The following is a 14,324-nucleotide window of genomic DNA, read 5'->3' as shown; positions in this document are numbered from 1 at the left end:
AATGCGGTTCAAGCTTCTGCTGTCGCCCGACAGCAGAGTGAAGAAGCAGACTGTGTCGCTGAACAGCGGAGAGAAGAAGCAAGTTATGTCGCCCGATGGCCGGGGATATTAGGAAGCACGAACAATGATGAGGCCAACCGGCTGGCCGAGGAGACCCGAGAAGATACCTATGGCTATCTTCGCTTACATTTCCCCAATTCTCCGAAGGAATTGCAAGAAGCATTGGCTGAGGCAAACGTGATGCGGTTCAGGCGTCTATATTCCATTCTACAAAGCAAAAAAGGACCTCCACCGCAACGTAATAGCCCTGAGCCGGCTCAAAGTCCCACACTAACTGGAGCCCCAAGGGCTGATCCCGAACCTCTACAAACACAGACAGAGGAGCAGGTGAAAGTTCCACAATCAGCTATGGGGAGTGCGCCGCATACTTCAACTGCCAGTGAGTCGCCGATAGAGGAGTGGATTGGAGACTTAGCCATAGCGAATGCACGTCCACCTTTCCCCCTGACCCCGAAGTCACGCATATGCCCATATTGCCGAGAGCCTTGGGATATCTCGTTTGAGAAAGATAAGCAAAACTGCTGGAGGTAAGAATAACAAAAGCTCTAAGGCGTGAAATTATCTGACTCTTGCATTCATCTTTCTCTCCAGAAATCATGTTGTACAGGATCTTGAGCCTTATATCTGTCTCAGCAATTATTGCTCCAGTTCCACGGCCGAGTTCTCCACCGTAATGACCTTTTGCACCTCGGACAGCTGGATTTGCCATATGGAATCCTGTCAGGGTCATTTCTGGGAGTGTCGGGCACCATCTCATTCCCTCCAGAGGTTTGATACCGAAAGTGGGTACCAGGAACATCTCCAGGGGATACATGACATCTCACAGGAGGATGCCGCTATCATAAGTGCTGGCGCTTCTCAATCAACAAGAAAGGCACTTTTTAAGTGTCCCTTCCAAGATGGGTTTAATTCCTCGGGCCGTGCCTGGTTTGATGATATCATCGCATATTATTCCTTACGAAAACATATTAAAACTCACCTGGAAGATATTGCTCTTTTGGCTCTACAAAATATAGTGCCAGTAGCCTATGAGACCGCCAAGGCCCCTATTGTTGATTCATATGATGTATCCGCTAGTAGCTCCTCAAAGAACGACATGCTAGATATCTTGGAGAGTAATAGGAACATCCTGCGGACGTCCACGAAAGGGTCAGAGCCACTGCGCAATTGGAAACCTCATCAAGATAGAGATGAACTTTCAACCTCCAAATCTCTTAGGCAAAAGCCACTTATAAATGAGTCGGCTAAAAGTATCAAAAAAAGGGGTAATTATACAAGGACCCCAGAAACTCCAAAGAGAAGACGTGTCCCAAGCCCATTATCCGCAAAGGAGGGTGAGATGACGATAGTTGGCCAAGGCCGATCCCGTCACCTCTCTAAAAATGCAAAGATACGCAGCAAACCTCAACCTCATGACCTAGCAGTTGCAGAATCTCGTGGCTTATATGGAAACAAAAGGAACGAAAGGCCGCAAGGTAGCAGCGCCACTCTGGACAAACCCAACAAGGATCCGTTTGAAGAGTTAATGGAAGCCGAAAAGTCCCATATGCCTGTACCAGAGCCACCGCACCAAACCCAAGACGATTTCATTACCAGGTCCTCCGATATTGGTGGAGGGCAGTCTGGCTCTCAATCTATACGAAGTAAGCCTAAATTCCCTCGTGAGGCCTACACGGTAGGCTGGATTTGTTCTTTTGGCGTAGAGTATACCGCTTTGATTGCACTAGACGAGGAACATATGAACCCAGAAGGTATACCAGACTACGGCAGCAATGGTTACAAAATGGGCAGAATTCATACCCATAACGTTGTTATTGCTCCTTCGGGTTTTGGAGAATATGGTAGGTATGGTGGAGAACATGATGTGATCCCTACATTGCGTGATGTAGAAAATATGCTGCGAGCCTTCCCAAATATCAGTATTAGGCTGGTGGTGGGCATCGGCGGTGGTATGCCTTCTCCGAGACACGACATTCGACTGGGCGACGTTGTAGTCAGTGATATGGCTTCATACTATGGCGAGAGTGCACCGAACCCAGATATTTACTCCTATGACATCTTTTCTGAACCCAAATCGCTTTTACGAACAGCTCTTGATAAGATCCGGGGCAAGTACGCGGCGGAAGGCCCTCAGATTGAGGAGAAGATTCGTCCATTGCTGAGGAGGACTCCATGGTTCCAACATCTTCAGCACCGGCCGGGTCCAGCCAGCGACAGGCTCTATAAAGCGACTGTGCGTCATCCGATCGGTGGGCTAAGCTGCGCGGAAGCCTGTGGCGACGATCCTTCAAAGTTGGTAAACCGGCGCGAGCGAACTAGAAAGGACTATAAATCAGCAGTACACTACGGCGATATCATTGTGATAAATGAGCCGATAAAAGATGCTTTCCTTCGTGAACAGCTTGCAGCAAAATCCAATGCCTTGAGTTACATGATGGGAGAAGACACTTTGACAGGTATCCTCCCATGTGTAGTTATTCAAGGTATATGCGACTATTCAGACTCTCATCGAAACGAAAGATGGCAAGGGTATGCGGCCATGGCGGCAGCAGTATACGCCAGAGACCTAATTTGCTTGCTTCCCTCTGGCCAAGCGAAGGTGGAGAGGAGGGCTGATGAAGAATCTTCCGCAGGTTAGTTCACTCTCGTCGAATATAGAAAGCATATTCCTAACTTAAGATAGTCAGGGGTAAAGTGAAAAGGTTTAGCCTCGGCGTCGAGGAGGCCGAGCAAAAGATTATTCACTGGACCTGTTGTCGATGTGGTGATGGCCCAATGCTCATCGATGGATGCTCGGTCTGTGCAATTTGCCAACACCCAAGAGCATATTGCTGCACGTTACCATATATCCCAAGGGATCACAGGGCGGCAGTATAGCATAGGGACTTCATGGGAACGTCTGAGTTTGCGAATAGAAGGAAGGACGAGCCTCCTTCTTATGTTTCCGAAGATCCTTGACAACATGCTGAGGTCTTTCATTTTCCAGCTCTATGGAGAATTTCTGGATACCCAAGGACCACTGGGTTTGAAGAATAAGACTGTGCTAATCAGTCGATGTGTCACTTTATAAAGTGCGTTTGAAAATGATGGACCGGGTTGAGGTTTGGTTATAGAGAAGGTGATGAAGTTTTTATAGCTGTTAAAATATTTGGCTATTTTTAGCGTCCACCTTTAAGTGGATATAATGACTAAGCAAGTATATAAAACCGCAACGTCCAAACGAAGACAAAAGAGCATTTACGGCGATTGATGCGCTCATGTCCATTTTACCGTCGCTGAGGGTCTGCAGATTGCGCGGATTGAGATGAAATACTTACTAATATACATATATAAACTGGGTATCTGCGCTACCTCGGAGAACCCGAGCTAGTTGGCGCAGCGCAAGGCGACAATGGAGGTCGACAGCTCACCTCCGCCCCTCCAGCGACCAACAAACTCCCAGGCCGATGCGCCAGACTCATCTTATAAAGTCATCAGCTGCCAGGCCTGCCGTACTGGACACGCCAAATGCGATGGCCAGGAGCCCGGTGAGTTCCTATTCTCTTCCAACATGTAAGAGCTCAAGCTAACGCTGCCTGCCTGTCTTTTGTAGCTTGCAGTACTTGCACAAAGCGAAAACGAAAATGTGTTTACACTGGAGGTCGACAATTGGTTCCCAGTCGGGCACATAAGGCATGCTTGATATGTAGAACCAGGAAGAAGAAATGTGACGGCGTCACACCAGGTATGTAGTGCGCGAGAGACTTCTGTAGCTACGATTTGCACAGCTAACGGCCATAACAATAGCATGCAACCCATGTGTCAAACGGAATCTCGATTGCCAATATGACTATACCACCCCTCAACCACGCAGACAAACGTACGTTGAAACGCATCCTACTCCAAAAGCAAGATGGCTAACTGTATACTTACCCCTACAGGCTACAAGTAGTTTATCGGCCCTCTCCCGATAGCTCTGAACGTCCCTCAAAATTTCCAAGATTATCCATGCCAAACCGTCGCACCGGCCAGGAACAGCTTGTTATGGTTGCTATTCCCCCCCTTCCACGCGCAAACCTTCGCAAGGCACCATCTCATATGTCAGATGATATTTCGGAAAGTGAAGCGGGAGTCGAAGCGCAGGAGGTTTCCGAGCCTACAGCAGACGCGGGCGTGTTACCGAGCTTAGGACCACCGGCCGAGACACACAAGGAAGAGCAGGAGGATCAGGAAGAGAACCGGAGTGATTCCGTTGAGTTTATGGATATCGTCGGCCACGGAGAGCTGAACGGCGGCGGGTTAGATCCATCTGCGTGGTTGGATGAGCTCAACGAAGCTATCTCGCACCGGACAGATGTATCAAAACCTGGTTATAGCAACCAGGCTAAACGCGAGCTTGCCAGACTAGCACAGATACGGAAGGATAACCCCGGGCTTGTAAAAGTGCGACCTGACGCAAAGGATTTATCACTACCTTCTCGACAGGTTACAGATCGTCTACTAGCCGCTTATCTCACCCGTGAATATGTCAACCTACCAATATTTCACCTTCCTGCATTTCACACCAAGTATACCGGGCTATGGGCAAATGAAGGCTTTTCGGATGATACGGGTATTTTCCACGGTATATTGAACGTTATGTTTGCATTGGGCTGTCTCGTGACAGATCCTAATAGCCACGTCGATGCCTCTATGTATTTTATCAGGGCTCAACGTCTTATTCGACTAGGCTCACTGGAAGGAGATAGTCTAACAACTATTCAGGCATATATCATCGCCAGCCAATACCTAATAGCAATCAACAACTTCCAATCTGCATGGAAATCCATTGGTGTCGCAATCCGCGTTGCCGAAACTCTTCGGCTTCACCTTGGCTCTGGAAGCCAGCATTTTGAAGACAGAGTGGATAGAGAGCTCGCGAGGAGACTTTGGCATAGTTGCATTCTTCTGGAAAGGTAGGTTATGTTGGATATATGTATTAGCATTTGAATTACAGCTAACTGTTGAATAGGACAATTGCTTTAAACCTAGGCACAAATATGATTGTGACTCCACGATCATTCCAAGCACCACTTCCAACACCTCTTGAAAATGAGTACGTGGATGTAATTTTTGGAGGGAAGCCACTCGTAGCCTCCGAACGGCCGTCAATCATAGAATTTTTCACAGTCTCGACCCGCCTGATGGAGAGGTATGAAGACATTGTTGCTGTTCAAGAGGAACTCCGCCCTATTCTACGCCATCCTCGAAAACTTATGGAAACGTTTGAATGCCAGAATCTTCTAAACGCTGATAGGCGGTTGTGTAACTGGCTAGCAGCACTACCTCCATTCCTTGTACCAGGGAGTACCCACGACTCCCTTGACAACCCAGTTGCCAAACGACAGCATAACATCCTGCGCATCAGATATCTTAACATCCGACTCCTCCTCTGGAGGCCACTTCTGGCCCTTGTTGCCGCATCTCCAGATCTTATAACCTCCGAAACCTCTCAATTTTCTAACAAGCCACACAATATACATGACACCGTCGAATCACCTCTAATATATAGCATCGTCTACAAAGGTGCATGCAAATGCATCATGTCTGCCTGGGAAATCATAAACATTTTAATAACCAACCGGCAACCTGACGGTAAAATCGACCACCTAGCCCCCCTACCAGCTTGGTGGGAAAATATTGGATTCGTCTTCACATGCGCTCTAGTTTTGCTTGCCGCACGACTTTGCCCTGGCGATCTCCACAAACAGTTACCGGGAGGTAGCAAATCTATTGAAGACGCCTGGAAAGGGTGCATCGAACTACTCAGCGAATACCGAAGCTTTAACTCCAAGGCTGGAACATACTTGGTTGCTATAGAGTCACTAGCTACGAATGTAGCTGAGATAGCCAGTGCTAATATAGGCGGAACTGGCAGTGAGGACGAGGCAAGTCCTCAGCAGGTTAATGATGTTACTTGGCTGGAAACCCTGCCTGGGGATTTACCATGCTTAGCATGAGTCTAAACTGGCTTGTCTTCTGAATTGTAGGAATAACGACCGGCGCAAGACTGCCCCTTGGAACCTCTGGAATCGCGAAACCCCCACCGGGTTGGTTAGATGTAACAGATGGTACTTGAGCCACAGAGCGATCAATACCTTTTATACAGTTTTGTCTATAAATGGAACGGAATACCACAGAGGCTTAAATTAATCAATTAATACTAATTTGCATATTCCAATATTATCACTACATGAATCAATGCATACATGGTGATAGTAGATATCACACCTTCCTCCTTTCAGTGGGGAACACATAACATGGCAAATTCAAGAATAAAATCATAGGCTAAGGATCGGCAAGTCCCCATCCCATTAATTAGTTAAAGCTTAGCAGGCTCGCCCAATTTCTTGGTCTCTGCCTTGAAATTCTTAACAAGCTGCCGAACCGCGAGGTCAAGCAGGACGTCCTCCGAGCCACCTGGAATTCGAGCTCCGGGAACATCACGTAAGATTTCTAGGTTAATTAGCATTCCTAGCCTTTTAAGGAATAATAGGGCAGAAGCGAATGGAATGGAATGGCATGGTATGTAACTCACTTTCAACCAGCTCTCCCTGACCGGATTTCGTGAATCCTAGCCCGCCAAACAGTAGAACTGCCACCTGGGCACATTCGTTGAGCACAATTCCGGCCCTAGCTTTGGCCAAAGCAGTCAAACCACCCAATCTTCTGTCTCCTTCATCCTTGGACATATTATTCATTTGGTATAAGAATTGTTCTGCCCAGGCCCACATAGACTCGAGTTCCGCGCCAGCCTTGGACAACCTATGTCTCACAACCGGCTGATCCATCAGCGTCTTGCCAAATGCCTCGCGTTTCATGCAATATTCGAATGCAGCGCTGAGAGCAACACGCGCCTGACGAGTTACTCCCACTGCAATAGTGAGACGCTCGTGGTTGAAATTCGTCATTATATATCTCATACCATAACCCTCTCGACCTATCAGGTTCTCGACCGGCACCTTAACATTATCCAATTCAATGAAGGTAGTGCCACCGCAGACCTGGCCAGAGACCGGGAGCCGACGCATTGTTACGCCAGGGTAGCCCTTCAACGGGACGACTATCATCGACAATCCAGTGGGACCTGGGCCACCAGTACGTACAGCCATGGTGGTGTAATCTGACCAGATTCCATTTGTGATCCTAAGGCAAGTATGAGCTAACATCATGCCAATATTATCTTCATACCTAAACATAGATGTGTGGTTTAACGTACCACTTCTTCTCGCCGTTGATGATATAATGCTTGCCGTCTGCGCTCTTCTCGGCGGTAGTAGTGATATTTGCGACATCACTACCCGCATCAGGCTCAGTAATAGCAATACACGATCTGGTCTTGCATGTTAACATATCAGGAAGAAATTTCTCCTGCAAAGCCGCGCTGCCAAACTTGAGCATTGGCGGAATTCCGAATGCAAAGCCGGCTGTCAAAGAGCTAGGTGGACCGCTCAACCCACATCTTGACATCTAAATTCAACAATATTAGTATGAATTAGACCTAATTATGTACCCTATATCTAAACGGCCACTAACCTCGTCCAAATATATACCAGTATATATGAGATCCCAATCTTCAACCTTCACTCCCAGGATATCGTGGATGTTCAGTTTTTTCAGCCATTCAACTGGCAAGGGAGAAGGTAGATTAGGGAGTAACATGTTGTGTTTTCCAAAGGTTTCAAACACATGTGGTGGCACAGTGCCTTCTCGCTCCCATTCCATCGCGTGGGAATGTAAATGTTCCCATACGAAGGCACGGCATGCTTTTTGAAAGCGGCGATGAGCATCAGTATAATATGGCGAGGGCAGGCCACATAGATATGGTGGCTCTGAGAAGGGGATTGGATTGGGTGAATTCGTCGCCATCCTGTTGCTTTTGAGATGCTGCCTGCTAAAGTCACCGCTTAGGAGCCTGGTTGCATGTATGTTTAAGTTGGGTTAAGATCAGGAATATATCCTTCTTATTATATATACGAGAATTAGTTATGTATAACTGCATCAGCCTGCATATCTTCAGGATAAGGAGGAAAGGAGGCATCGAGGTTTAGGTCAACAGCCGAAGCTTAGATAAAGCCGAGCAACTTTGGAAGCTTCCCCGGGCCGAGGCACAATCACGTGTTATTTCAAGATGGATTAGATATCTGGAACCAAAGAGACCAGCGACTGATGCGTAATAAGCGACTTCACGGGCAGCTTGAAAGAGATAACTTGATATCAATCGGACGCTTGCTGCAGTCGCGGACATCAAAATAAAATGGGCAGGATAATCAGACTCCATATACATACAACACCTAAAAGTAAACCAAAACACGCAAAGTAAACAAAAGCCTCCAAACCGAAGCAAAAAAAAAAAAAAAAAGACAAAAAAAAGAAAAACCATGAGCTATCTCCAAGTATGCAAAAGGGGCATCTTCTCTCTTGTTGTCAGTCCGTGATTTCATAATGGTTCCGTTTGCCCAGCGTGAGATGCCTCATATGGGTTAGTTACGGTAGGCGGGGGAATGGCTAGGCCAAGCCCTGCGTCAGCTGGGATATTTGAGGGTGTTCCTCTGGAGGTGGGTATTGGCCGCTGTGGTGTCGTTGGTTGCTGCTGTTTAGGCTGTGGCTTGCGATGTTTCGGAGTGCCGCTGAGGTCTACTGCACCAGCATCACGGGAAGGCGTGCCTTGGCTGGCGTCACTGAACGACTTGTCTCCTGCTCCACCAGTACTGCTTCCGCCGGCACTGCTGGTAGTTTTACCTCCTCGTTTGACCATCTTCCCCAGTACACTCACTAGCTCTGCCGCATCTTCAAAACTTTCGTCGTCCATCCCTTCTTGGGCATTGTATACATCCGCGATGGCTTGCTTGGCAACGCGTCTGCACGCCGTCGAATCATTGAGGCAATCATAGAGATATGCAGCGTATTCCAGCTTGACAGACAGGCGTATGGGATGAGATCCGGGGAGTAGCTGGTCGGATAACGCAGCCACGTAAGTAAAGCACTCGGTTGCCCGTGGCGTATAATCTATCGCTGGGAGAATGAAGGAGGCCGCGAATTTCGGCAGTACTGGACACTCGAGGCCTGGTGGCTGCATTTGACTTCCAGATCCGACCGGCCCACCTTCGGGTGGAGGGGAAGGCATTGGGGCCGGCTTTGTGGAGGAGTCCGGTACATTTCCCCCATTCTGTCTGTTGGCGGGTGTAGTTGCATTGACAATGTCAACGTAAGACGCTGAACCGGGCAGAGTCTGGATACCCCGGTGGTAAACTCGGGGCTGGTTGTGGAAGAGCACAAATATGTGATAAAACGATGCTTGCAGTTTGTATGCCAGAACTCGCAGTTCGACATAATCCGTCACCATGGGATGCACATACTGCTCCACAATAATTAGCCCTTCCCGCGAAAGCCAGAGGATATGGTGGTATAATTGGAACGATTTCGTTTCCCGGGTTGGGTCTAGCCGCCGTAGCTTGCGAGCGCGAAGCAACTTTTTGGATAATATTACTGAAAGCCCCAGTATCTTATATAGCATACCCGAGAGGAACGGGTTGGTTTCGCCGGTGCGCGTAGCAAAGTGACAAAGAAACTTTTGGTCTACTTCTGAGGATGCCATCCATATAGCGAACTCTATGGGTTCGGTAAAATCCTGCCATAATCGGGAAGCACAGATTAGCTCTCTGATATAAGCATAGCCTTGGTTCATGAGGCCGTGGCTGGGAGGCTCAATATGCTTCGTGGTTGACATGATACCATGAAATAAGGCCGTGGGTACAGCATAAAGTGGTTGTCAGGCAATTAGAATATGAGCAACCCTAAGAGAAATGAGAGCCAGGTGGGGGGAACCAAAATGTCGAACATGACTGAGTACTTAATAACTGGTTTATAGGGAAAGGAAACTGGTTTTTTATGCTTTGTTTTTTTCGGGGTTTTGACTGGCGGCTAAAGGAAAACCAAACGGAATGATCGCGAGACTGGGCGCTTACCTCTCAAAATAGGACCAACCAGCAAATTGAACACCTTCGTTCAATTCTTTAAGGTACTTTTTTTCGCCCGTGTAACCCTTATTATGGTGTTGGCAGGTCTGTTGGATGTCGGAAGTGACAAGTTCCCCGTCTGGGCTCTTCCCTCGTCAATGACGGCGGCGCACGGTAAGGACGGGTTTGCACCGTTTCTGAGGCGTGGAATGTACACCAAGGCGTCGGGCGAGGCGCGAGTTATTAGAAACTAAGGCCGAAGCTAAGTGCTCTGTCGGCGTATCGATTGCCTGCCAAGGTTGAAATCTGGAACCTAGATGCTCCGCAGTGGCGCGAATTTGAGTGAATGATAACGAATTTCTATTGTACAGGGTGTATCGATGTCGACAGCCGATTATAGGTGTTGATTAGGTCGTTGAAGGCGATCGTGGGGCCCGGTTGTAGAAATCGAATTGCTGGTCTAGTATACAAGAACAACAGGTAACGCCGCGCAAGAACAAAAAGAATATATTTGACGATAACCGCAGAACCTGCATTGGGGCGTCAGCGAGATCCTTATGTGAAAGAGACGACGACAGTGAATGTCCAATGGCATACTCCGTACAGTGACAGACAATAATTCAACTTAGCTCCAAACGAATCTCTGGTTCGCCCAAAGCCCAGCGCCGATATCCAACGATGCCCAAACAATTTGAGAAGCGAGTAAACGTCGCTGAAGAGGCTGGAGTATGAAATCCTGGTCGTGTGTTGGACTCAATTCGATTCATTATCGTCCGTTGCTAGAGCTGTAGACGTTTTGCGAAGCGGTCGTAACCTGACAGCAAACGGGACCAGGCGAGAGAGGTCTGGAGTACGGGATGCGGATGGGAAATGGTCAGTTCATGCATGCGTTAAGAAATAAGGCAGCCATTGAACCTGTCCATCACTTGGATTTTTTTTATTTTTTTTTTCGGTGACGGTTGAGCGAAGAGTCGGTAAAGAGTACCCCGTATGCTAGGCGGCAGACGACAAACGACCGACAAGCGGGTTTAATTGAAGGAGCTTGCAATGGCTGATTGATCGATCAATTACTCCCCATAATTTCGACGCAGCTTAATTTTGTGCCTCTAGTGCCGTCGCACAGGAGTAACCCATGGTGGTGAAGCAGCAGCTGGATGGAGGCAGAGGGAGCGAGATGTTAAATACCGAGTTGATAATACTTCGTAAGTATATGCAGGGGGCGAGGAATATATTTAAAGAGCCAGCAGGATCCAGCGCCGGCCAGTAGCGAAAAAGAAAATATGAGAGTTCTCCCTGCCCCATCGAGATCAAGGCTTCGCTTCTCCCTTCTATCACAGGCCCGGCGCTCCTCCAGACGTCCCGTCTTTTCGCAACTGGGTGGATGTGCTGGTCCTGCAGGCTGATGCAGTCGGAGCCAAGGGTCCAGCGTCCAGAGTCCACCGCTGTTTGACGTGTCAGTCCCTCAGGCGCTCCGTCGTCCGCGCTAGAAGGCCCGACAGGCTGTCTCTCCGCTCATGGCGACACCTAACTACCAAGGCCTGCCAATGCCACCTCATCGTTGCTAGGTTCCGCGCAGGCTTCCGCATGGCCACCGCCGTTCGTCCTTGGTCCTTGGGGCTCAGCGTCGGGAGCATGGAGATGGTTTTTTTTTTGATATCCTTGAAGTCCGGAGTACGAAACTAAATCGCCGTCGGGTATTACCCGATTCGGAAGATCCTAAATAAGATCGGATTATGTAATGGCTTATGTCATGATATTCTCACGTGATATGATTGAACAGGATTAATATAATACCGAAGGCCTATTACTCAGCAGAAAAGTAGATGCAAACAGTGCAACCAGAATAAATAGAGCAAACATCCCCAGCTTAGTCATATATCGAGATGCCCCTCTGACTGTTCAAGGTGAGTCGAAAAAGTACGAGGGGCAGGGTTGTGCTTTTTTATATCTGCAATTGCGTCGCTTTCACGGATCTGCCTCTTATTTTCTTGCTCTAACGATTACGAAAGGGTCTGCTGTGCCAGAAATCACCAAGAAATAAAAACATTTACTGCTTGAGAACCAGAAAGATGGATGCGCCCAAGGCGGAGACCGTGGTCCCCGTTCGCGAAGAAGCAGAATCAGCTGCCGCGACTGAGCAAGTCATTAATCCTTGGGATGTCAAGGGCGCAAAGGATGCGCAGGGGAACACTCTAGCTTTCGATTATGTTGCCATCTCACAGTAGGCCGCATGTTCCTGTTTCTACCATCCTTGACCTCGTGCTAACTATCCCGGATAGGAAATGGGCAACCAAACTGATAGACGACGATATCCTCCAGCGATTCGAGCGTCTTACAGGACACAAACCCCACCGTTGGTTAAGGCGTGGCCTGTTCTTCTCGCATAGGGACTTTGACAAGATTTTGGACAAGTATGAATACGGCGAGCCCTTCTTCTTATATACCGGCAGAGGACCATCCACCGATGCCCTACATCTGGGACATACGATCCCGTTCGCTTTTACAAAATGGTTGCAAGACGTTTTTGATGTTCCATTAGGTAGGCTATCCCTCATGTTGGATGTGACAGACCCTCCAAATTGATTGAATTTGACTAATCAAGTTTGAATAGTCATTATGCTTACTGGTGAGCTATTATACCCCTAGTTATTAACCTATTATACGACTATGTTAACACAAGGAGAAGATGACGAAAAGGCGCTCTTTAAAGAGAATCTCACATTCGAGGACACGTACAAGTTCGCCCTTCAAAACGCGAAGGATATCATTGCATGCGGCTTCGACTTGAAGAAGACGTTCATCTATAGCGATTTGGAATATATCAAGGGCCCGTTCTTAACCAATGTTTGGGAATTCTCTAAACTCCTGACATTCAACCAGGTTAGAGGAGCTTTTGGGTTTAATGAGAGGTTAGCGCGGCCACTTCTATCCATATTGATAACACTATTCTTGTGGTTATCATCTCATATACTGACAGAATATAGCACCAACATCGGTCGCATAATGTTCCCAGCGGTGCAATGGTACGTTACTTTCTTTACCCCAGGGGCAAGAGAATAGGCTATTGACTGAATGATAGTGCCGCTGCGTTCGCAACCTCATATCCCGAAATCTGGACTGAAAAGCCAGCTACGGAGCGAACAAAAGCCACGGCAAGTATCCAATGTTTAATTCCCATGGCCATCGACCAAGACCCTTACTTCAGGCTCGTGCGCGAGAATGCCCATAGAATGCGATTCCCATCGCCCAAGCCAGCTCTCATACACTCTCAGTTCCTTACTGCACTACAAGGAGCTGGTGGTAAAATGAGCGCGAGTGATCCCAAGTAAGATGAAAAGCAACCATCCGCTGTAGCACAGCATAACTTACTTACCCTTGTAGTTCTGCAATTTTCATGTCCGATACGCCCAACCAAATTAAGGTATGTCTTACTGATAATCGGATAATTGCTGTAACCACCCGTCTGACATGGATATAGAATAAAATCAACAAGCATGCCTTTAGCGGAGGCAGGGATACCGTGGAAGAGCACCGGAAACTCGGTGGAAATCCGGATGTAGACGTCTCATATCAATGTCTGTATCCGATCTCCGTTTGTTCCCGACCCCGCAAACTTACTTGCTAACGCACCCCTAGATATTTCCTACTTTGACGATGACGATGAAAACCTTAAAAAGGTAGCGGAGGATTATCGCAAGGGAGATCTTTTGACTGGAGAGTTAAAGAAGATGGCTATCACTCTGCTGCAGGATTACGTCAAGGAATTTCAAGAGCGAAGAAAGGCTGTGACGGACGAGGTTCTGAAGCAGTTCATGACTCCCCGGAGATTAGAATGGAATGGCAATCCACACCCGATACCCAGGCCAGTGAAGCAGAAGGAGACGAAGGCCAAAAATACAAAACCAAAGGAGCCGAAACCGCAGGAATCGAAAGTACAGGATAAGTGAAGAGAGATAGACATTGACCCTTGATTGAACTTGATTAGAAAACTAAACTAGTGACACAAGCCATTAAGCATACAGGAATGAATATATGAGCGATGAATACCTTGAGCTCCGAACTACAAGAAATCCCAATGAATATTCTTATTACGACTGGCGGTGAAGGAAAATATGACACTTGATTATACCCGAATAAAAAGGAATCTTCACTGCAGTTCTTTGATGCACATGGCCCAAAGGGCAGTACAAAATACTGCTTCACTATTTCCTACATGCTTGTCTCACTCATTTTAGGTGGTGAAGGATACATGCATAGTGAATCTGCCCATAGCCAAGGCAAGATTCT

General features: G+C 47.7%; 4 protein-coding genes across 4 annotated transcripts; 2 read left to right on the top strand and 2 right to left on the bottom strand.

Moving 5' to 3' along the window:
- Positions 1-769: 769 nt before the first annotated feature.
- GIQ15_05539 (ankyrin repeat domain-containing protein) lies at positions 770-2,698 on the top strand (the record flags this gene model as incomplete). The annotated part of the gene is made up of 1 exon (XM_033552956.1): positions 770-2,698. One exon carries the CDS (start codon positions 770-772, stop codon positions 2,696-2,698), a length of 1,929 nt encoding a protein of 642 aa, XP_033404100.1.
- A 753-nt stretch (positions 2,699-3,451) lies between these two features.
- Positions 3,452-6,038, top strand: GIQ15_05538 (fungal specific transcription factor domain-containing protein; the record flags this gene model as incomplete). The annotated part of the gene is made up of 5 exons (XM_033552955.1): positions 3,452-3,612; positions 3,756-3,784; positions 3,847-3,919; positions 3,981-4,994; positions 5,051-6,038. 5 exons carry the CDS (start codon positions 3,452-3,454, stop codon positions 6,036-6,038), a joined length of 2,265 nt encoding a protein of 754 aa, XP_033404099.1.
- Positions 6,039-6,400: 362 nt separating this feature from the next.
- Positions 6,401-7,803, bottom strand: GIQ15_05537 (acyl-CoA dehydrogenase; the record flags this gene model as incomplete). Its single annotated transcript, XM_033552954.1, has 5 exons — positions 6,401-6,534; positions 6,617-6,952; positions 7,004-7,224; positions 7,298-7,548; positions 7,615-7,803. The coding sequence occupies 5 exons, from the start codon at positions 7,801-7,803 to the stop codon at positions 6,401-6,403; spliced, it is 1,131 nt and encodes a 376-aa protein (XP_033404098.1).
- A 715-nt stretch (positions 7,804-8,518) lies between these two features.
- GIQ15_05536 (uncharacterized protein) lies at positions 8,519-9,676 on the bottom strand (the record flags this gene model as incomplete). The annotated part of the gene is made up of 1 exon (XM_033552953.1): positions 8,519-9,676. One exon carries the CDS (start codon positions 9,674-9,676, stop codon positions 8,519-8,521), a length of 1,158 nt encoding a protein of 385 aa, XP_033404097.1.
- Positions 9,677-14,324: the final 4,648 nt, after the last annotated feature.

Source organism: Arthroderma uncinatum (assembly GCF_011692745.1).
Source record: "Arthroderma uncinatum strain CBS 119779 chromosome Unknown scaffold4, whole genome shotgun sequence".
Taxonomy (NCBI): Eukaryota; Fungi; Ascomycota; class Eurotiomycetes; order Onygenales; family Arthrodermataceae; genus Arthroderma; species Arthroderma uncinatum.
The sequence above is the reverse complement of the archived record's forward strand: the minus strand, read 5'-3'. Positions and strand labels throughout refer to the sequence as shown.